Raw genomic sequence first — 23,450 nt, 5'->3', positions numbered from 1 at the left:
CTTCAAACACAACCCCATTTGAAACAATAACTCACTGCATACTGTACAGAAACCAGAGTGTTCACAGAGTCCGTGGGCACACTTAACCTTAAAAGACAAAATATTAACATGAACTCAAATAATCTTCAGTGAGAAGAAAATGTCTTCAGACTAAACCTACACACAATTTATTCTTCAACAGTGGCTAACAGTCTCTATGTCTACTCTTGCAGTGAGTCCACAGAGAAGCCACTGTTACGGAGTACATTATGTCAGTTTACCCCAAATATTCTTCCAGGCTAGTCGTCCAAAAGGATAGAAATAAAATCCAGTGATCCACTATGGTAATAATCTACTCAACTTTGTTTTGTTTGAACACAAATAGAGCACCTACTAAGATTTCAGACAAGAATGGCTGGAAATATTGTCAAAAGTGCATACATGAAAGGTATGATTCGTAGTATGTAAAGATGTATAAATACTAACTAAACAAGACTGACTGAGGTACCAACTAAGTGGACCCTGATAATTAAAAATGAAGGCACAAATAAATGCCTTTGCTTTGAATGATTGAAATGTGTTTCTGGGATGTTTTGCCCAAATTTATATTTATCCTAAGTTATATTTCAAATTCTCCAAGACCGTTTCCTACTTTATTTCCTCGTTAGTACTAAATGAGTACCTACCATGTATCTAGCAGTTAGTTACTGTAGGTAAGGAAAGGAAACATTTTTTTTTGGGGATCCCTGTGAAGACTTGAGACCAAGCAAACCCCAGAGAAAATAGCTTATATAATGAAGTGGTAGAGAAAGTGCTAAAAAATATCTTCTCCCTCAAAAAGGTGACTGTGAGGCACTTGAAAAAGTGGGCTGGAATGTCTCCTTCAAAAGAAACATTTTTTCCCTCCCAGTATTTTGCTAATATTAACAGTGACATACAGTGTGTGTGCATGTACATGAATGCACACAAGGGGCTGGTGGCCAAGCCAAACCAAGGGGACATGAACTCTGAGGAACACATCAGAACAAGAGTCCAGACCTGGACTGAGAAGCTGCTTCTAGGCAAGTATCTGGACTGAAGTACAGGCTTCCAGCATCAGTTGCTGGTAGGCCAGAATGTGGGTGAGAGTGCCACCTAAGGTGGTGATTCAGCCTTTGTCTTCGGTCAAGGGATGGGCAGGTGAAAGATCCCAGCATGAGGGCTAGGGCGTCACCAAAGAACCTATGAAATTAAAGTGCCCATCAGACAAAGAAGTCATTTAAATGTGTCCTGTGTTTGAGGAAAACCAATGGCAACTTGATGCTAGTCAGGTTAATTCCTCTCCTGAACCCTTACCACCCCAACTCTCCCTAGCCAGTCCCAGAGAAGACAGTCTAACAAGTGTGGAAGAGAGCTGGGAAGATGGAGAAGCAAGACACGCACACACACATACACACTCTCTCTCCCTCTTCCTGTCAGCCAGGCTCTGTGGAGGGAAGAAAGGAAAAGCTGAACTTTAATTCAGAATTTTTTAATTAGATCAGTCAGTTAGGGAGGGTGATGTGCCTGTAGCCCTCTGGCTCATTCTTCAGAACCTGATCACCTGGCTGTCTCAGCAGGTGGCTGATTGAGGATGCCTGGCTTAAGGGGTGCAAGTCACCTCATTTTATCCCTTGCCATGGAAAATACAACAAAACCTTGCAACTTCCTAGAGGTATGTGTGGGAATGTTTATGATTTTAAAAAAGTATTTTCAGATGTCCAATTGGCTGTATAGTAGAGCACACTTATATGCAAAATGTATTCTCAACACAAATTGTCAAAGCGATAAAGTCAACAACAAAGCCAAAGTAGTAAGGCTGAGATACTCTGACACGCTTACCTCGTTTCTAGATTCCCACTCAGGTCTATCTGCCACTTGAGGTTCATCTTCTTTCTTCTGCTGTAGTGGCTCCTCCTTTGAAACTGAAATCTTTTGCTCATTTTCCTCATTCTGAGAACTGAGGTCCAAAACTTCAGGTCTCTCTCTTAGTATCTCTATTTCCTATAAAAAGTACCCCAAAAACATTCTATGTAGAACATGTATTTCATCAAATATGTCAAACAACTTTTAAATCTGTATTGTGTTTCTTGATTACAAAACCCACAAGTTAAAACGCTAAGGCTGGCATTTCATTATTTCAGTATCAAAGAAACATTTAATTCTGAAACAAAGGTCTATTTTGTGTCCTGTCCCTCCTTAAGAACTCACTCTGACACAGGCTATTTTAGTCTGCATATTTACATTATATGCCTATATAAAGGTTCTGCATTAAAAGTACTTACAAATTTGATCAGATGTGAAAGACCAATGTTGCTAGCTGGCAGTTTTCACTTAGCTTTCTGCTGAAAACATATCAAACAGCTAACTTGGAAGCAAATACTGACCAAATATACACAGAAAAATCTGTAAAGTATTATTGAAAAATAATAAGTGTGGTTCTCTGGAGGATGGGGCAGATTTGGGTAGAGTGGGTATAAAGAGTTGACTTCACTTGTACACATTTCTGTAATACTGAATAGTCTATAAAATGTGTTCTTTGTACAATCAGGAAAAACACAAACATGCTTTATTTTACAAAAATAAAGTTAAAGTTTAAACAAATAGCTTCATAGATATTTTCAACTATGCTTATTTACCCAGGTGATGAGTCCTTCCATCTCTAATTTACTTGATAATCTTTTGATTTACTTTAACTGTTGAGTCTTAATGAAAAGGGTAGAGAATGTCTTCTAAACCTTCAAATAGTTACCAATCTATATATACCCTATATACTGATACTTTTAATGATAGTAAAAAATCTGTATAACCGTTCCCCATCCAACATCAAAGCTTCTCAAACACAAAGGCTCTATTTTGAATTTTTCTTTTCCAGCAACATAGCACAATGGACTTGCTCAAGGACAGCCCTGACCCCGCCCCTCTAGCACAGAAATGTTAACACTACACAACAACAAACAAAGGTCAAAGTAAGGCAATCCATAGGTGCAAGAAGCAAGCAGAGAAATCAATGCAAGTATGGAAAAGCCCTTTGCACTGGTAGTGGCTTGGATTTCTTGCCACTGGCGACCCAGTGCGTCACATTCCCCCTAGTCTCTCCACCAGCTGCACAGCATTGGGGGGGGAGGGGGGTGCTGTGCTCAAGGTCATTGCTTCTGCTCCTCCTTCCATGTCAGCATGTGTTTCCTATCTACTGGGTGATTCCCACTAGTATACACAGATGATGCATCCCCCATCTTTAAAAATCCCTCCTCTAGTTCCACATTACTCTTTAGATCTTACTCTAGTTTTCTTGTTTCCTTTTAGAGTGGAAAAAGGGTGTGGAAGGAGGTGCAGAAGCAATGACCTTGAGCACAGGAGCTCCCCGTGATGGGCTGTGCCGCAGGTGGAGAGACAGAGGGGGAATGTGATCCACTGGATCACCAGAGGCAAGAAAACCAAGCTGCTACTAGCGCATGGGCTTCTTTTTTTCCCACACTTGCTTTGATTTCTTTGCTTACTTCTTGAACCATTGGAGAACCTCCAAAGAGCCACTTGGATGCTCCTGAAGTTGTCCAATGGGAACTCTGTCCCGCCACTCCACGGATGCAACTGATCAGGGTCTCCTAAACTGACAGTTCTCCCTCCTCCTTTTACTTGACCTGCTACCAAGATGGATCTCAGTCACTTTCCCTCAGAGACAGGCTCTTCACCTGGCATCCACCTCTAGTCTCTGCCTCACTGACCTCCCATCCCTACTTAACCTTCATCTTTGCCACCACTAACACCTCAAGCGGCTCAGTGGCTTTTATCTGCTGTTCCTTCTGCCAGGAGGCTTTCCTTGGCCCCAACACATCCACAGTCCTCATCACCAGGCTTCCCTATTCAAATACCACTATTCAGTTCTCCATTTTAACCACGCTCCATTAACAAAAACACCTCCCATCAACATCTAGCTCCCTAGTCTTTCTTTATTTTTTCCCACAGCACTTAGCACCAGTTGATATATTATCAGATTTATTTGCTGGCTGTCTGTCTGCTGGGTTTCTGCAGTCTGTTAACTGCCTGCCCCAGAGTCTAGCACATAATAGAGCCTCCTTCACTGACCAGATGAAATCCTAGACATAACATCGTAAGACTTCGGTAGAGACACATCTTGTGATGGGTGGTGTCTCGCTTTCCCCTACATTTATTAGCACAACATGGATTGCTATCTAAGTACCGGGAAGGAAAAGTGACTAGTCACTGCTCTCCTAACCTCTATCTTTTGCCAAGGCTTCTTTTGTTAAACTTGAAAATGAACAAATATAAAATTCTGGATTCATGATCTACTTTATGATAGTAAAAGCTCTCTGTATACTTTTAGAACTAAGAAGCAAGAGCTCCTTACTTAATCTGTAATATGTGAGCTAATGGTGACTACAAAGAGAAGAAGGTGACTCTACCAGGAGAAACCTGGCAGGTGCCATCTTCAGCAATAGTCAAAGCTACCCTAACTCAGACAGAGCATAAGGTGCTTCTTGACGATACAAAGACACATGACCATGTCTGTGACAGTTCTGCCCAAGGCCATAATCCAGATGTAATCTGAGAAAACATAAATAATCTTGGGTGACTCTTCTAAAATCTAAAGGTCAAGAAATACCAAGAATGATGAACTTTTCCAAATTTAAGGTGACTAAAAAGATTAACAACTGAATATGTGATTGTGGGTTAGATGCTGACTAGGGGAAAAAGAAGTTACACAGGACATTACTGGGGCAACAAATAAAATTTGGATATGGACAGAGGATTATATAATAGTCTTTGATCATGATAAACTATCTGATTTTGCTAAATGATTACAAAAAATCATAGTTCTTGGCAAATATATGCTAAAATACACTGGGGACATGATGGCTTCTATTCACTCTTAAATGTTTCCAAACCAGAAAAATTACATATGTAGATAAGACAACTGGTACAAAATACAAATAAAAGATAAATGTTGGTAAAAGCTGTATACTATTCGTATCACTTTTGAAAATTCTGAACTTTATCTAAAAACCCATACATAACAAAACTGCATTGGCCAAGGGAATAGCAAAGGGGGTGTCCAGAAGAACTATTCCACTAAAGTTTCTTTTAATCCGTATTTTCTGCCCAAAGTGCACAGTCATACAGTTGCTTCAGTAACTATTTTCACCTGTTCCTTTCCAAAATTTCAGTTTCCTATTTGGTTTTCTTGTGTCCCTGCTTTGGTTATGCTTCAGAAATAATGCGATCGCTGAGCTGACAGAAAATGCTCCTGTGCTGTACCCCCAACACTTCCACTAACACTTCTTCACTTCCTACATCTGATCTGTGGGTTTTCCACACACTGAGTAATTTTGTGACACCAGCTCGGTGTCACTGTACATGGAGTGTTAATTCTGACACTGTCTACACCTGGAGATAAGGTTCGTTCCCGGAGGCTCAAGGTCAGTCTTGCAAACATGTCTTCTTCCCTGCTGCAGCTGTTAGGGGCACGTTCAGTTTGTTACCTGTGCTTCCCACCAACAGCTACAAATCAGAGGGTTCCCACAACCCTTCTTCACATTCAACTACTTTGGAAGAGCAGCTCACAATTCTTAAAGGAAAACATTTTACTGACTAGATGACTGGTTTGTTATAGATGACTACAACACAGCAGTATAGAACAAGAAATGTGGGAAGATGAAAGGCTTCCTTGTCAACTCTGGCTTCCGGTACCTCCAACAAGCAAACCCGCCTGGAAACTCTCTGAATGCCCTCCTTTTAGGGTCTTCTGAAGATAACGTTACATAGACATGGTCGATCAATCACTGGCCGGAAGTGATTCAAATTGAGCTCCAGTTCTCCCTGCTATCAGGTATAGCTAACATTAAAAAGATTTATTTTTATTTATGCATACAAGAACTGGGGGATAGGCTAAATGTAGGGGTGTGTGTGTGTGTGTGTGTGTGTGTGTGTGATTCACCAGAGACAGTGGGGAACAGAACAGACAGATCCACTGAAATACACTGCTGAGGGGAGCAGTGGACAAGAGAGATCTGCTGTGCCATGTGGTTCACCTCCCTGCCCTGGGCTCTGCAGTGGCTGGCAATAGCTTAATATATCTGAGATTTTAACCTCTGAGCCTCCAGGGAGGCCCCCTAAAGTCAAACTTCATTACATGGGTTCCCCTGGCAACCAGGGGGAAAGTCCCCGTAGGGACTTTCTAAAAGTCACTTCATTACTATTAATCAGATGTAGTTGAAAAGGTCTAATTATGAATAAAAAGCAAGATGTTCCTTTCACCTTTATGGCTTTGGAGTTTCTTCAGGAATTGAGGGCAAAAGCCCAAGAAAGAAAGATGCTCCCTCTCTGGAAATCCCAAGTATTTTGGGAGCTCCGGAATAACCAGGAGAAATCTTTCTGGAAAGACCAAATATATAGTTAAATTACATGGTCATAGCTGGTGTTCTTATTGGTGAAATTTTACCATCAACCACTTTTTAAAAAGATTTATTTATGCCTACAGAACTGGGGTACAGGCCAGGGTACGGTGGGTTGTCAGGTTTCACCAGAGACAGAGTGGGATGCAGAACAGGCAGAATGACAAAGTTGAGTATACATCTCCTTTCTGAGCCTATTTCTTTTCTTTCTTTCTTTTTTTTTTTTTTAAATAAATCCAAATTATGCCCAGTGAAAGAGAAAGAAGAGGAGGTCTATACTGGAAAGAGTGGTTAGGGAAGGCCTGAGAGGTGATATTTTAGCTGAGATCTAAAGAATAAGAAAAGAGGAATGGGTTGAGTTTGAGGCATAGATAATTAATATTCAGTGCACTCATTTGCCTGACTGGCACGAGATACCATAATGTATTTAATTAGCTTCTTAATGTTGGGTATTTAGTTGTTTCCATCTTTTTTCCTTATAATATTAAAATGTCCTTATACATACTTCATTCACACATGTGCACATAGAATAAACTCCAAAAATTTATGCTATGTCAACTGATAAGTGCATTTTATTTATTTGGTGAATTCTACCCAGCAGCCCTTCAAAAAAGATTGTGGCAATTTAAATTCCTGTTTTGACGGGTAAAAGTGCTTATGTGACAGCTTGGAAAGTAGTTTTTCACTGTTGTTTTAATTTATATTTCCTTTGTTATTGTGAGGTTAAACATCTACCATAAGTTTGATGGCATTTGTATTTCCTTTTCTGCGAACAGTTTGTGGCCTTTGCCCTTTTAATTGAGACTTTTTATGGGCTGGTAGAAGCATAAGATAATTTTTATTCATATCCCCCTTGCAGTCTCTGGATCCAAGTGCCAGAGGACCTGCAACATTCAGAGTCAGGCAGAGGAGCCCGCTGGGAAGTGAGGAAGCCTGGGATAACAATGTCTCCTAATCCGAACACCATAGTGTGAGGGCAGGAGTAGGTCCTGTGTTGAATGCAGCTTGGGGGTTGCACAAGGAAAAAACAGAAAAGTATCCATTAGACTTGCAATAAAGCCATTGGTGGCCTTCAAAAAATCAAATTAGGGTAGAAGCTGAATGATACTGAGTTGAGGAGTAAATGGGAAGTGATAAATTGGAAACTGTGTGACCATCGTCACAAGAATTTGGGCTCAGAAGGAGTAGAGAAAGGGGCCCGAAGGTAAGAAATATTAGACTGTATATGTAAGGGAGTGATTTAGGAAAAAGAATATACGTGAAACAAGCAAGGTCCCTCTGAAGGTCAGAAAGGATGAACTCCAAAGCATGGACTGATTCTGAAAGAAGGGAAAACAGAGCCTGGTTCAAGATAAGTAAAACGTGAATGCAAAATATAGTTAAGGATTTGGCAGTTGAAGAGCTACTTATTATCTGTGAAGGGTATTTTTAAAAAGTAGAAACGAATCTTGGAATATTAAGGTGACTTTAGAAATACTTCCACACAGTCTTTGACACGCTTTTCAAGGGGTTAAGCTGAATTCCCCTCCTCTTGAGTGGGAATGGTAATTTAGTGAGCTGCTTTTTAATTTTTTTTAACCAACGCCGGCAAGTACATTTTATTCTCATTTTATTGAGATTTTCAACAGCTGCCATTTGATTTGTATAGCAAATTTTTTTAAAAAGTACTTTTTTCCATTTTTAATTTTTATGAAAATTATTTTAATTTTAAAGACCTATTCCTTCACCCCAACCCAAGGGAAAAAAAACACAAAAACAGGAAAAAAAGAACAAAAACAGGTTTTAAACATTTGTGAAACAGGAATAAATGTCCAAAGTCAAGAGCTGCGTGTGCAAGTCACCCAGGGTGCCACCAGCACCTCATCCACACCAACGCAGTTGGGTTATACAAGACCCATAAGGGGGATCTTGTTCCACAAGCTGTGAGCTGCTTTTAATAAAGATGAAGCAGAGTGGGACAGATCCTCCTTGCCCTGCAGGACACCCACAGTCTGTGGTGAGGCCTACCTGGGAAAGAGCTGAGACCAACAGCTGGCTACACACGGAGCCAACATGCCAGAAGAGGATCTTCCAGTCCCCATCAAGCCTTCACACGAGTGCAACCCAACTGACATCTATAGCAACCACCACCTCCTGAGAGCCTGAACAAACCACTGAGGTTATTCCAGAATTTCTGGACCACCAAGTCTTGGGATGAGTGCTTGTGCTATCAAACCAGTAAACTGAGGGACAATTTGTTATAGGCAATGGGTAAGTAAAATAAAGATTTAGAATACACTTGTTGATCTGTGTTTTTGGTATGTCTTGCCAGAATTTAATATTTCACAGGAATATGTGTAACTGATTCCTAGATTCCCCCCCCCCCATTTAAACAACACTGCCTTATAGCATAATTTTCAGATGCTCCTCCCTGGAAATCAACATGCATATAAACTGCATTAGGTTTACTGCTAAAAGTTCTGGGTTTCTTTGATGTGTTTTCTGAAGTCTCGCTATTATGCTGGTTTTGAAAAAAGAATTGGGAATTTGATGTAGTAACAATTTCTTACTGGCAAGTTTGAAAGAAATCTTGACTTATCTCCTCACTGGGAGATTTTTTAAAGAAACTCTTGGGGCAACATTTTTAACTTCTTTCATAGGGTCTGCCAACCCTTTTGGCCTCCAAAGGGGCTGCTAATGCCCATTGGTGGCACCTGACCACATTCATCTCCTCACACCCTCCTACCCCGGTTAGTTTCTCAATATTTTGCTCATGAAAAGGTTAAAATGCTGCTCATTAGTGGTTTGAAAGAAGCTGGACAGTGCAGACAGTAGGGGCGGGGCCCCAAACTGGGGTGGGAGACTGATTCTAAAGGTAAAAGACCGTCTGAATATTCGGAAAGATGGTGACGTGAGAAGCTAAAGGAGCTGACAGAGGGAAGTCATGGTGTTGGGGCAGGTAGTCTGCCTCCTCCTTGGTCACAGAGAGGCAGAAGGTGAAACTGAGGTGTGGCCAGTCATGCTGAAGGCCTGGTTTCTAGCTGTGACACCCCAAAAGGTCAGGCATGGCGGGGTTCTTACCCCAACCAGTCCATTTTCAAGAGGGTAGGAGAGAGCTCTTAACTAGCTGGACAACAGGCGAAAACCAAAGCTGGCCCAAAGGGTCACCCTTACCTATGAGGCCTGCATGACCATCAGAACTCTTGACAGGAGTCTGAGAAGTGCTGAGTGAATTCCACACTCAGGTACAGTCTACGTGTTTGGTGAACATTTTCTTAGCCAGACCTTGTTCATTCAACTACTACTTATTGTGAGTTTATAGTTAATAGAAACAGGAGTCCTAAGAAGTAACGAGTGGCAGGGATATCCCCAGGGTGAGCATGATGCAGGCATGTGGAGCTTTCCATGCTGGACCCTCCCTTTAAGGACAAACTGGTGACTGCTGCTAGTCACCTGTAGTCACCTGCCAGCAGAGAGCCTCCAACTGCGCCTCTGTGGAGAGTCACGGGGCCTTTCCAGAATCCACGGGCCCCAACTGAACAGGGAGGCTAACGGGCCCTGGCCATCTGAGCCCAGTGGACAATGGTGAGAACTACTCAGCCCAACTCCTGGTTTTACTGTCCTGCATCACAGCTTGACTTTTGCTTCTGTCCACCGTTGCTTTCCTGCTCTCCCTTCAGCTGCAGATACCACAACTACCCCTTAAGAACATCCTGCACTCAGTATCATCCCCTTTCCCAGAGATACATCTTGAGAGAGTTAGCAATTCCACTATGGGGTGCAGAGGCCAGACTCTCAAGGCAGGAAGAGTGGGTGCTCCAATAGTATATAAATATTATTTCTATACAGGAAGTGAAAAGCCTCTTGCACTTGTAATTTGCAGCCTGCAACCCCACCCCCAAGCCCACCACCACCAAGGCCTTGTGGAGAGCTAGGAGGACTAGGAGGTCCAAAATACAAGTGAATAAAAGGTCCATCCTACTTCTACCAGCCTTGTGACCTTGGGCCACTGTGATCCCAAGTTTCCCTCTCTGTAAAAGGAGAAGACAATATTTTCTAATTTACAATTTAAGGAGTTTGTCAAAAAGAAACACTTCATATATTTTAAGATGATATGTAGATATTAATCACAACCCCTTTCTATTACTTTTTGATTCTGGAGAGTTACAATTAATGACTAACTGACAAACCCATCAGAATGTCAAGAGAAAGCGATACCAGCCAGGTAAGCCAGTAATCACTATCTTTACTCTCTCCCTTTCCTGTTTTTTCAACTTGATGACATGGAGCTGAGCCAGAATATGTGTTTTATAAGTACTGTTGTATACACACTGAAGATTTATGGGCCATGCTCTTAATTTAAAGAATGGGTAAGTTAAACCTATTATTAAGTTACTTTTTATTTGTGTGTAGGTGATTTTTATTCTGGTGGGGGTGGGCCTCAGTTGAAAAAAAGAAAGTTTCCACCTAGCCGTAGGAAGCCACCATGAACTTGTGAGCTGGGGAGCCTGGTCACCCCAACCATAGCCCTCTGTGTAGACAACCAACTGGCTCCATCCTCTGCACAGATCCAGAATCTTCTCAGTTTGGGACCTTTCACTATGAGAAATATCTTCCTATCTCTGAAATCTCATAGCTTCTAGGATTTCTTTGATTGACACTTAGCCTCTTCTATGTAACATACTTATTTGGGTCAGTCTTTCCTATCAGGCAACTTACATCACCTGTTCTCCAGCTGTTTTCAGTTTTGTTATCAATTGTTTTCAACTTTGTTATCATGCAGAAGCAAGCCTTGCATGAAGGTTTCCCCCAATGATGACGGTGGAAGATGGGGAAGAAAAGAGAAGAGCTGGGCTTTTAAGTTCCTGGTGACTGGCAACATGATCTGTAAGTCTGTATTTATTAAGCTGTACGGGGACCTGAATAGTGTGATGGAGTCTGACCCTGAAAACACTCTTTGTGAGCAGCCTCAGCTTGGCTGGCCGGGGCCTTTCATTTATTCATCTGGGGGAGGAAGAACTGAGACCTGCTTTGACCTTCAGAGATGGATGAACCTTCAAAGACAAAGAACAGTGTGGTGTCTACAAGAAGGATGACATCAGAGGGAGAGGGGAGAAGGCCAAAGAATTCTGAGGCCTGTCTCTAGACTGGAGTCATCAGGTCTAGGGAGAAATGAGGAGCCAGATAAAGAGACTGTGTCCTGTTTGGCCTGGATGGTTTTTAATAGCAGTTTATAATAATTATAGCTCACATTTATTGAGCATTCATTGAGCCATGCACTACATATGTGATCTCATTTAAGCTGCTTGGTAGTACTGACTTTCTGACAGAGGTTAAATCATTTGCTTTGTGACTTGACTAGTAAGTAAAAGAACCAGGATTTGGCTGCAGGTATTTTTACTTCAGTTTGCTATTAGGCAACATACTAGTTCTTGGTTGCTCCTCCCCCAGACCCATGAGCACCCCTCAGAAGCTGCATCACACCCACAAACTTTGGGGCACCCCCACAATGGCTTCTTGTTGGGCTCACCAGCAGGAAAGTAGAGGGCAAAAGAGAAAGGAGGCATTTCTCTTCCTGATAGGCAAAGACCTTCCTGCCTCAACTGGCTCTGGAACTTGACTTGCTTGCTCCCCTTTCCTCACTGGTAGTCTGTCTGTACCTGTAAGACATCATGCAAATCTCTTTGCTTAAGATATCTAGGGTGGGGCTTCCTCAGTGTCTCAATGGGTTCAAGCACAGCATTATGAAGCTATCCGCAACTACTGCAGCAAGAGTTCGATCCCCGGCCAGGGAGGTGACCCACATGGCGCAGCAGACCTCTCTGTCCTGCCCGTGGCTCCCCTCAGCAGTGTGTCTCAGTCAATCTGCTTGTTCTGCTCCTCACTCTGCCTCTGATGAATCCTCTGACCCCCCCTTGCACCCTGGCCTATATATCCCAGTTCTTGTATGCATAAATAAATAAATCTTTTTTTTTTTTAAAGTTATCTAGGGGGAATTCTGCTTCCAACCAGAACCCAAACTGCATCACTGCTGCCCACACTGGCTCCCACTTGCTTCACACTGAGTCATATAGATTAGCACAGCGGTGGTGGGAAGAGCTGACTCCATATGAATAAATGAAGTTCCTGTCTGTTTGAACATCACTTCATCATGCAAAACAGCTGGCAACAATCAAGGAATGGATCTTGTTTGGACTGTGAATCCAATAAACAACTGTGAAAACCAGTCAGTCATGAACTCAGCCAGGGAATGGGGATTCTGACAGGGTATTTGATATTGAATGAGCATTGTTGATTTGGGGGGAAGTGTGTGTAAAGGCATTGTGGTTATGTTTCTAAGAGTCCTCATAATTTAGGGATATACACTGGATGCTGGATGTTTATGGAAGGTTTTTGAGTCAATGAAGATAATGGGAAAAGAAAGAAAAGAACAAAGCTGGGCTTTTCTTTTTCCCTTTGCCAAGACCCTGCAAGGAAATGATGTACCACAGTGGGGGTCCTGGGCAGAAGGGAGTTGGGATGAGACAAGACTGGTTATGAACTGGTAACAGTTGAAGCTGCATCACAGGGACACACACTGTCCTAGTTTGTCCACTTGCAATACATGCTAGATATTTTCCACAATAAAATGTAATATAGGCTAAACTCACTTCTGAAGTCCCCTTGAGGGAGCAGTTAAAAAAACAGACATCCCCCGGTCCTCCCTGGTGTTGCAGCAGCAGGTTAAAGCACAGCACTAAGAAGCTAAAGCCACTTTCACATGAGTTCGATTCCAGCCTGCCCAGGAGGTGACCACATGGCGTGGCAGACCTCTCCTGGCCCGCCCGCTGCTCCCCTCAGCAGTGTACTTTCCTCCATCTGCCTGTTCTGCTCCCTGCTCTCTCTCTGGTGAAGCCTCTCACCCTCTGAATCTCTGGCCTGTACCCCAGTTCTGTATGAATAAATAAATCTTTAAAAAACGACGACAAAAAAAACAAAAAACCAAAAAAAAACAGACATCCCCACATGGCTGAAGTTAAGATACGAGAGGCAGAAAGTCCATGGGCTGCCTACCAGGAGAGGCTGAGGCTAAAAATAACCCATGGTTCCAAACAGGAGCTGGCAGTACTGCTTCTGCTTGGACTAAAGAGCTGCTTCTCAGGCAGGCTGGGGGGTGGGAGCAGGTGATGGGGAAACGAGGGAGTGGCACAGATGCATTTACCACTCCTTATTACCCCAGGAGGCAGGGTAAATGCAGGAAGCCTGATGGTCCTCAAAATGCATTAAGTTTTTTTGCTTTATTGTGGAAAACATAAAACTGTAAAATAACAGAATACAAATAATAAGTAAACCCTCCACATCCCAACATCCAGTTTCAATAATTACCAACAGTGTGCTGTACTTCTTTCAGACACACCTCCACCCTCTCCCACTCAATTATTCATTCACAGATTTTAGACAAGATGTACATGTGCAGAAATGCAGAAACAGCTGTACACCTTTGACAAATGGAGGCACCATTTAGCTCACACGTCAGTTGCAATATAGAACACTCCTCCCTTTGTACATTTTTACCTTAGCTTTGCTTGTCCTAGAGCTTATTAAACTCAGTTCTTAAACTACATTTATTTGCAAACTGGTTCTGCTATCATTGTTAGCTTTTTGCAACTTAGAACCCCAGCTCCCACCAAAGAATCAGATAGATAATCTTCACCTTTAAAACAACTGGTAAACTAAAAACATGGAAGCAGCCCAAATGCCCACAAGTAGATGACTGGATTAAAAAGATGTGGTACATATATACAATGGAATATTACTCAGCAACCAAAAAAGAGAAACACATGTCTTTTGCAGCAACTTGGATGGAGCTGGAAAAGATCATGCTTAGTGAGATAAGCCAGAAAGAGAAAGAAAAATACTGGATGGTTTCACTCATAGCAGGAGTATAATGGACCAGGCGAGAAAATAACAAAAATAATGAACAACCATATACCAGAGACATTTTGCAGGGGTGGAGTGGGGAACGGGATCAAAAACGGGGGGTGGGGGGTGGGGGGGGAGGGAAGTGTACGGGATTATGGTGATGGCACACGGGTGACTTGGTGATGGGAAACCTGCGGGGATTATAATTGAGATGGAAAAAAAATGTACAAAATGATGTAAAAATAAACTGTTATAAAAAAATAAATAAATAAAACGATGAATCTGAATAGTCAGATAAAAAAACAACTGATAAACTAGAGACATTTTGTGGGGGTGGAGTGGGGAACTGGATCAAAAACAGTGGGGGGAGGGAAATGCACTGGACTATGGTGATAGCACATGGGTGATTTAGTGATTGGAAAGCCCACGGGGATTGCCACTGAGATGGAAAAATGCACAAAAATATGTAAAAATAAACTATTATAAAATTTTAAAAAAAGAACAAAACTGGTAAACGTGGACATTAGCCCTGGCCCAGCTGCCCAAGCATATCACTTTGGCCCCTCCTTTACCTATTCTGGGTCTTAAATTCATAGAAGGGCGAGCTTTCAGCAGGGCACCCCTGCCATTCGGGTACTGCTGGGTATGGAGAGGTTGTGGAAGGTGCACTATAGCTGAGGTTGAGCTTGGGTTGGTGCCAAGAGCCACTGGTGATCTGTGAACTGCAGGTTCCTAAGCTCCATCCAAGAAACTGATTCAGCCCGGCAAGGGTTTGCCTTGCAATCTGCATTCTAGAAGCAACCTAGGTAGTAACTGCTTCAGTCACTGGATCAGTCTTGGAGAAGCTCAATTCCAACAAAAGGCTGATGAGCTTTCAGGGTTCTGCCTCCTTATTAGCAAGTTCAAGGCCTTCTTCACAGAACAGCTCTTCAATTATTTGAGGGTGGCGATCACGCCTCCTCCTCCGTCTTTCTGACCAGGACAGAACACCCCCAGTCCTTCCATCAAGCAAGATTTCTTCCCTTTCATACAGGAGCAGTTCACAGCCCTCCTAGGTGACTTCCTGTTATAGACAGGTGTTTCCTGGAGATCAGACTCCAGGCTCAGGGACAATGAAGGCAAGTCGTCTGTTGAATGCCTATGAACATGTCAGAGACTGTAGTAGCCCTTAAACTTCCAGTGTGATGTAATCCTCACAGAATTCTCCCAGAAAGAGGTTACTCTTTTACAATTTAGAAACTACGGCTCATAGAGATTTCACAGGAAGAGATGGCACTGGGATGATGCAATGGTTAGGCTGCAGTATCAAGTTCGTCAGTGACACACTAACTTCGGGCAGCTAAAAGTATTTGTAAATGTAGGGAACAGCTATAACGAGGTGACTGTAAATAAAAGAGATTATTTTCAATCTCATCCAATCAATTAAAGAGTCTCAAGGTTGGGCCCTCCCTTGTGGCGCAGCGGGTTAAAGCACTGCACTAAGAAGCTAAAGCCACTTCCGCATGAGTTCGATTCCTGCCTGCCCTGGAGGTGACCACATGGTGTGGCAGACCTCTCCTGACCCACCCGCTGCTCCCCTCAGCAGTGTACTTCGTCGATCTGCCTGTTCTGCTCCCCACTCTCACCAACCCTGAGCCTCTCACCAACCCTGAGCCTCTAGCCTGTACACCGGTTCTGTATGTACAAATAAATAAATCTTTAAAAAAAAAAAAAAAAGAGTCTCAAGGTCAAAACCAGTTTCTCTGAGCACAAAGGAACACTGCCTACGGCCTGCAGCATCCGTCCCTGCCTGGTTTCTGGCTACACTGGAGTTGGGCGCCTCAGCCTTGACCCAATGATCAATTCTTTTGATCAATTCCTTCAGATGAACTGCTGATATAAAATGTAATATATATTATACATTTAATATAATATAATGCTTATAATGTGATACCACTTCTGTTACCTGGAGAACCCAAATGCTAACGGGAAGCCAGTTCTCCTCCGAAGGTCATGCCTTGCCTGTTCTTGGAGCTACCTCAACCAAAACAGCCCAGTGTGCTTCCTGAGCCTCATCTGGCATCAGCAGCCCAGAAATACATCTGCATATATTGTACATTCTTAGCTATGAGAGTTTGAGCAGAAACCATTCACATTCAAAAGGGTGAGCAGAAACCATTCACATTCAAAAGGGTGTTTCCAATGGCAGGCACTTGTTATGTTTGAAGTTTTTTGTAGTGGGCGGGATGGTTGGTTTACCCAGGGCTTAAAAGAGAGATCTGGTCTATTACGGGCAAGGTCACTAACCTGCCATATAACTTTAGGCAATCCTAAGTTTCAACATCTGATTAATTATCAGACTAACCTGAAAGTCTGCTTTCTATGGCTCCCATCCACTCAAACTGGCATTAAATGATCCGCTGGCCCATCAGGATTTCAGATCTGACCTACTTTCTAGTTGGGACTACGACCTTGAAGGATCCAGGACACTTTCTAGCTCCAAGTATCCCGGAAGTTCTGCAAGCCATACAGAGGGATGGGTGAGGCGTGATCAACAATGCTGGTCGGGCAGGCCTCCCCTGCAGGTTAACGTGAAGATGTGGTTTCCACAACTAAGACACTGAGTTCAAAGTAAAAAGGCTGCCAAGTCCCACAGAAGAAATGTTACAGAGGCAACAGGTTCAGAGAAAAGAATAAGAAAAGCCTGCAGATGAGGTGACAGTTGAGATGAGTCTGAGAATGTAACAGTAAAATAATGGAAGTAAGAAGCAAGAGAGCATGGGGTTGTCTGGGGGGGGGAAGGGGAGACCTGTGCTAGAAAGTGGGCTGTGAGCTGAGGATAAGTGCCAGACAAACTCAGCCAAGGCAGTTAGTTGGGGAGTTGGGCCACGCTGGCCAAGTAGGGAACCTTGGTTGACAAAATACTGAATCGGTAGGTAATGAAGAACTAGTGGAGGCTCCTATGTGGAACTGAGAGGTGAACCAAGTGTGCTTTGGAAACCTGCAACTGGCCAGAATGGACAGGTATAAATTGGGGAGGCTGGGGGGGTGAGTAATTACAGAGTCCCAGATGAGTTAACAGCAGTAACTAAGGTTACTGGCTTACCTTGGACCAACCTGGTAAACCTACATGATCCCATTTAATCACAGAGAAGGGACCCAAGGCTCAGAGACTTTAAGATGCTGCCCCAGATCACACAGCCTGTCAGCAATGGAGTCAAGATCTACCACTGGTCTGAGCTCATGGGCAGCACAAACAGCTCTGGAGCTGCCGGTCTGTTGGCATCATGACTCAGGCCCTGCACTGACTTCCAAGTGAGCTGAGTAGGGGGGATGAAGAGAATGCAAGGGACTTTACAGAGAAGACAGCTCTTCAACCTACCGATTGAGGCAAAAAACTGATTGGAAAGATGGTTTAAACAAAGATCCACAGCAGTTGCCCATAAAGCAAGCAAAAACACCCAGATTTCTCCTGAGTACGTACCAAGTCTACAGCAAATGACCTGCCACATGCCAGCTGCCTTAGCTTTCAGGGGTTGGAGGCTTTTGCTAAAGCAAGCTGAATACCCAGAGAGTTGTCAGAAGGGAGAAGGTGATTGTGGAGCAGACTGAATTGTATCCTTTAAAATCCATACATTGAAGTCTTAACTGTCAGTAATTTAGCATGTGAACTTACTAGGTAACTGGGTTTTTGCAGGCACAATTAGTTAATATGAGGTCAAGTGGAGCAGAGTAGACCCTCTAGTTCATAGTTTGGTGCCCCTAACAGAAGGAGATCCGGACACAAAAGTGCACGAGGTCAAATGCCATGTGCTGAAGGCAGAGATGAGAATGATGTGAGTGAAGCCAAGGGCTGCCAAAAATTACCAGCAAACCACCAGGAGCAAGGAGGCCGGCCAAAAGCAGATTTTCCCTTACAGTCCTCACAAGGAACCCCCCTTACAACACATTGATTTTCATTTTTGCCTCCAGAACTGAGAGAGGAAATTTCTGTCTTTTATTTATACACACAGAACTGGGGTACAGACCAGAGGTGCAGGGATGGTAAGAGGATTCACCAGAGAAAGTGGGGAGCAGAACAGGCAGAATGACAAAGTACACTGCTGAGGGGAGCAGAGGGCGAGACCAGGAGAGGTCTGCTGCGCCATATGGGTCAGCTCCCTGCTGGGATCGATCTTGTGCTGAAGTGGCTGTGGCTAGCTTCATGGTGCTGGACTTTAACCCATTGCTCCACCAGGGAGGGCCCTGGAAATTTCTGTTCTGACAACCTAAGACACTAATATATGCCACCCTTGCCCATAAGATGTCCCTAGGAGATTTTACCAAGTCTCTTACAAAGAAAAATGAAGGATAATGTGAAATTTTGTTGCACTGAAATGTACATTGTAATTGGGAGACTATTTCTACATATTTGTGATTTTAAAGTAGGCCAGGTTCTGAAATTTCATTGATCTCCAACTGCCCAAGCGTCACTGACCATCTTTTGAAACAAAATCCAATTTTTACTTGAATGATCAAGGACTTCTTTCTTTTTTCTCTACTCTAAGAAGTACTGATTGACTACATCAGGTTCTTCCTGTGGCCTAAAGAAATCCAGTGCAACAGACAGTAGTTCCAGAGTCCTGATGGATGCCTACGCAGCAGAGGGTCACCTTTCCAAGGCAGGAAACATCAAGATGACAGCCAGCCCTCCCAATGTGGCAACAGCTCTCTGAAACTCTTGCTGGCTGTAACCTCCACCCCACCTTCAAATGAGGCTCACACCTTCACTTCTGCAGAAGTGGTAGATTTCTTTGCTTAATGCCTGTCTTACTTTGAAGAATATTCGCTTCCTCACATGTATGTGAATGGCTGTGGTTATGAAGGGAAGCATGTTCTGGGGAATTCCGGGTTGTTTTCAGATAATGATTAAACTAACCAAGAAGTGAAACCTAACCTGTCCTTCTTTTGATACCTGGAAAAACCCCCCACTCCACCATATTTCTGCACATATACAGAAATTTTGTGAAGTTATACTATTAAATCAGAACTTCCTACAATCTAAATAAGCCATCAGAATTATCTACTGAAAAATAAAACATAACAATGATTGTCCTATGGGCAAAGCATCCCCTCTCTTCAAAGTTAATAGGAGTTAGCCTTAATAAGCATTTAAGATCTGATAGGCACAGTTAGGCAATGAATCGTGCTATTCTCACATCAGCCTGTGGACAGGCACCTCATTGTTGCCATTGTGCAGGTGAGGAGAATGGAGCACAGAGAGGCTAAGAAACTAGCCCAAGGTCACAGAGCTTGGTGGAGCTGAGATCCTGAACCAGGCCACATGGTTCCCACCTACCCCACACTCCTCCACAAGCAACCAGCCAAGCCAAACAAGCCAATAGGAGATAAAGTAAGTGAGTGGGTGCAGGTGAAGGAAGGGGAGGAAGGGGTGTTGAGGATGAAGGCAAAAGACAAGAGTCACATTCTCACATGGAGCTATCACACCTGTTTCTCCCATTTACTCCTCACAATGCCTCTGAGAAAAGCATTCCTCTCCCATCTGATGGACACCGAGGCTCCCTGAGAATAAGGGCACAGTTAGTGGTGTGCCCCTAAACCCAGACCTGGCAAAGCCTCCAGTTGTTTTTGGAGCCCATTTCTCCTGGAGTCATGGTTTTAAAGTGTAACCTTACATTCTGGATGGAATGGTTGCTTTAAAAAGAGATCAGAGGCCCAGGGTCAGGCAGCGTGCCGGTCTGGAGAAACAGACCACAGCCGCGGTGTGCACTCGTTGGGTTGGCAACACCATGGTGTTTAACCACGTGCACGTCTGGGATGAAGAGGCTCAGGCTCTAGTGCCATGTCTGGCACGAATCAACTACACTTTAACCAAGTCCCCTAACTTCGTAGGGCCTCTCATTTTCCTTAAGTACTGTTAAAACGAAAAACGTGCTCAAAATGGAGTCACACCTGGCCACCTCTCAAAACCAAGGCTTAGTGTCTAATGTAACTGCAGTTTCAGCCTCAGTCAGGAATGTAATCTAGACCTGTCCTGGTCACACCAGCAGGTAATCTGCCTAAGGTTCCCCTCCAGACTCTCACACAAACGTGGACACATACGCACCTCTCTCCCTTAAGGAGCGCAGCCTTTAACATTTTGCTGTTTCTTTGAAACAACAGTAAAACCTTGTCCAACCAAATCTGACAATAAAAATCTTTCATGTAGGACAAACCCTGACAGCACCCTTCTATTTCCTAACGAGATGCTGCTGGATTCATGAATCGTTTAATAAAGCCAATTATATCTGCACTTTTACACGATTGATTTTTTTCTAAGAGTCCAAACTGGATATCAGGATGTCTGGCCAGTACAACTCTTAGGCTGAGGTACAAGACATCACCAATTAAGGTAAGTTGACCAAAAATCCTAAGGTACTTGACAGCTGATCATTTCCAGAAAGAAGATAACGAGGTCATCACAGCTACCACGGTCAGCAGGTTCACACATGTCTGCCAGGAAAGCAACACCAGGAGCATGACCCCGCGTGAACTTCACCCTCTCGACTAGGAAACCTGCACCTAAGATCTAACTCCAAGGAGATCTGGCTGGGCCTAAGCCCCTAGAGCTTCGTCCCAGGGCAGGCTTCGTTCTGAATACGGATCAACCAGGTGACGCTGGAAGGTGAAGAGAAGTTCATGAAAAGAACGGCTCCCTCCCTTCCCCCAGATCTCTGTATATTTTGCAGCTGGTTGCTATTCAGCTGCGAGGTGGGCAGGGTGCCATCTGGTATGGCATCCAGCATTGGGTTTCACCCCTGCATGTTACAGAATCATCAAAGGTAGCAGAACAGCACTCACTACTCATTAAGGAGGTAGAGGATTCAGGAGAGACCACCCCCAATAAGGTTTGAATGAGTGAGGGGGTGGGGCAACCTGCAAACTGTTGGAGCCCAGCAAGGCTCATTCTAACCCCCACCCCATTATTTCCGGCCCCATAAAGGGGAAGGAATCAGATCTGCATAACAGTGAATCACCCAGCACTTCGACACAATGACCCTCCAGGAGAGGGTGGAGAAGCCCGTCTGGCAACTGCCTACACAAACAGGGCAATTCTGAAGCGCAGCAAACAAACCTGTCTAGCCCCAATTCCCATTTTGCATAAGACTGCATACACAAAAACAACACCTGGGAACACTTGTTGGTCGCTACCAATTGCTAACACCAACACTTGGGCTAACAGAATTAAAAAGATCCTTTTTTAAAAGGAACCGTCTATCAGGTGGTTTTGTGGAAGTTGGTAGTAAGTGTCCTTAGCCTTGACCTGGCCATAGATGCATCAACCCATCCTGGTGAGCTCTGGTCCTAAAGGAAGTTAAGCAGAAGGATTTGAACCATTAGCTAAAGGGAGTATTTTAGTTTCTAGAAGACTGTCAGAGTACCTGCTTTCTCTGTGCTAATAAGGAGTAACTGTAACAAATTTTAGGAAGGAGGTTTATTAAGGTGAGGAACCAGCGGGGGAGGTCTGCCACCTGATCCCGAGGGGACAATGACCACGGCTTCTTAACCCAGGGGAGTAGCAAAAGATGTTGCTCTTAAGAGAAATGCACATCCTCCCGGGGGCTGAGGCCTCTCTCGGATCCTCTGGGTCAAGGAATAGGGTCCAGAAAACATACATTTCCGTGAACACGAGGAACTGAAAATAGTGGGTAAGTTAAGTTCCAGCATTCTTCCTCCCCTCCCTGTGCCCTAAAGAGGCAGCCGTCCAACACAGGACTCAAACCGAATGGTTTCACCTACTTCTCAAAACGCGGAAAGATACAGACAGCACTGATACATTTCATTCGGATTCACAGGGGCTGACGCAGAATCCTCCCTGAACCAGTAACCGCCCAGGCTGAGAGTGAAAGAGAGGAGTCCCTCTTCTTAGGTCCCTCTCAATCCTGTAGGGCTGCCAGCCAGCTTCCCCTTGCACCTCTCTAGCGTCCCGGCTCTCCAGTTACCTCGTTCGCGCGTCCGCCGGCGTCGGGAACAAGAGCCGTCGGTCCAGCCGGCGGTGCCTCCTCCCCGGCTGCCAAGGGGCTACTCTGGGTCGATCGGGGATCTCCGCTGTCCCCCGGCGCAGCCTGGCTGCCGCCATCCACACTGGCGCCAATTCCTCCGGTCGACGAGGCAGCAGCGGCGCCAAGCAACCCGTGGGCCCCGTCGGCGTCCCCGGCCGTGACGCTGTGCACCAGCCATGCATCCACTCGGGTGCGGGGTATAAAGGGAACCCCGAGGGCGCGTACCTCCCGGAGCAGCTGCCCTTCCGACAGGCCAGCAGGGTCCAGCTCCCAGCCCTTGGGGTGCAGCTGGTCTGCGCGCCCCCAAACTCCCCAGGCCTGGAAGGTGCTGAGCGCGTAGGCGGAGCTCGTCGGGCCGCCCCCGAGAAGCAGCTCATCCCGAAGCAGGGTGGGCGGCGGGAGCAGCAGGTAGAGGTCTAAGTCGACGTCCAGGTCCACGCGGAGCCCCGCCAAGCTCAGCAGGATGGTGAGGTGCAGGAGGCCGCAGCCGTCCGACCACCACGGCTTCAGGTACTTCATCTCCCGCCGAGCACCCGGGGACGCCCCTGACGGCGTCCGCGGGTCCCAGCGCTCCCGCCGCCTCTCTGGCACGTGCGGACCCCGAACTCAGCTGCCACCTGCCCGGAAGAGACAGAGAAGTGAAACAATGGGTCTGGGATCTCAGCGGCCGTAGTGGGCCCCCGAAGCCGGGCACAAAGGCGCTCGCTGGGCAGCCGACGCCGAGTCCGGAGCTCAGGAGAGGCGGGGAGGAGCCACCTGCGCGCCGAGCCCGCCTGCTCCGGCGCCCCGCAGCTCCGCGCAGCGGCCAGGCTCCGCCCTGAGCCGCGGGCTCAGCCGCCGGGGACACGCCCCCGGCCGCAGGGGCCAGCCCGCGTGGGAGGGGCCGGCGTGGGGCGTGGCCCCCCTGCTCTAAGGCTCTTTATTGGGGGGATCGCAAAGCTTTCTGGGACTAGAAGTTGTTTTGGGCTGGAAGAGTTCCCCAACCCTGCGCGGGCGCACTGGCAGTTGTAACTGAAAGCGCTAAGTGGGGGTCAGGAGAAAAGACAGATGGAAAGGGGCGGGATGTGTAAACCGGGTAAAGTCTAGGCGGTTGTTAACTTGCAGAGAGCTCCAACCACGTGAGAACACTGGGTTGGCG

General features: G+C 45.0%; 1 protein-coding gene across 1 annotated transcript in view; it reads right to left on the bottom strand.

The window, feature by feature from the left end:
• The window catches only part of NFE2L3 (nuclear factor, erythroid 2-like 3), a 28,768-nt gene extending 5,721 nt beyond the window's left edge, over nt 1-23,047 (bottom strand). Inside the window, exons 1-2 of the mRNA XM_004677132.2 lie at nt 22,253-23,047; nt 1,840-2,001 (exon numbers count right to left, since the gene is read on the bottom strand). Of these exons, the coding sequence (XP_004677189.1) occupies nt 1,840-2,001; nt 22,253-22,831 (741 nt within the window). The 5' untranslated portion in view covers nt 22,832-23,047. The remainder of the gene's footprint in view (nt 1-1,839; nt 2,002-22,252) is intronic.
• Between the last annotated feature and the right edge of the window lie 403 nt (nt 23,048-23,450).

Source organism: Condylura cristata, unplaced genomic scaffold, assembly GCF_000260355.1.
Source record: "Condylura cristata isolate star-nosed mole 26May11 unplaced genomic scaffold, ConCri1.0 scaffold00005, whole genome shotgun sequence".
NCBI classification, from domain to species: domain Eukaryota; kingdom Metazoa; phylum Chordata; class Mammalia; order Eulipotyphla; family Talpidae; genus Condylura; species Condylura cristata.
The sequence above is the reverse complement of the archived record's forward strand: the minus strand, read 5'-3'. Positions and strand labels throughout refer to the sequence as shown.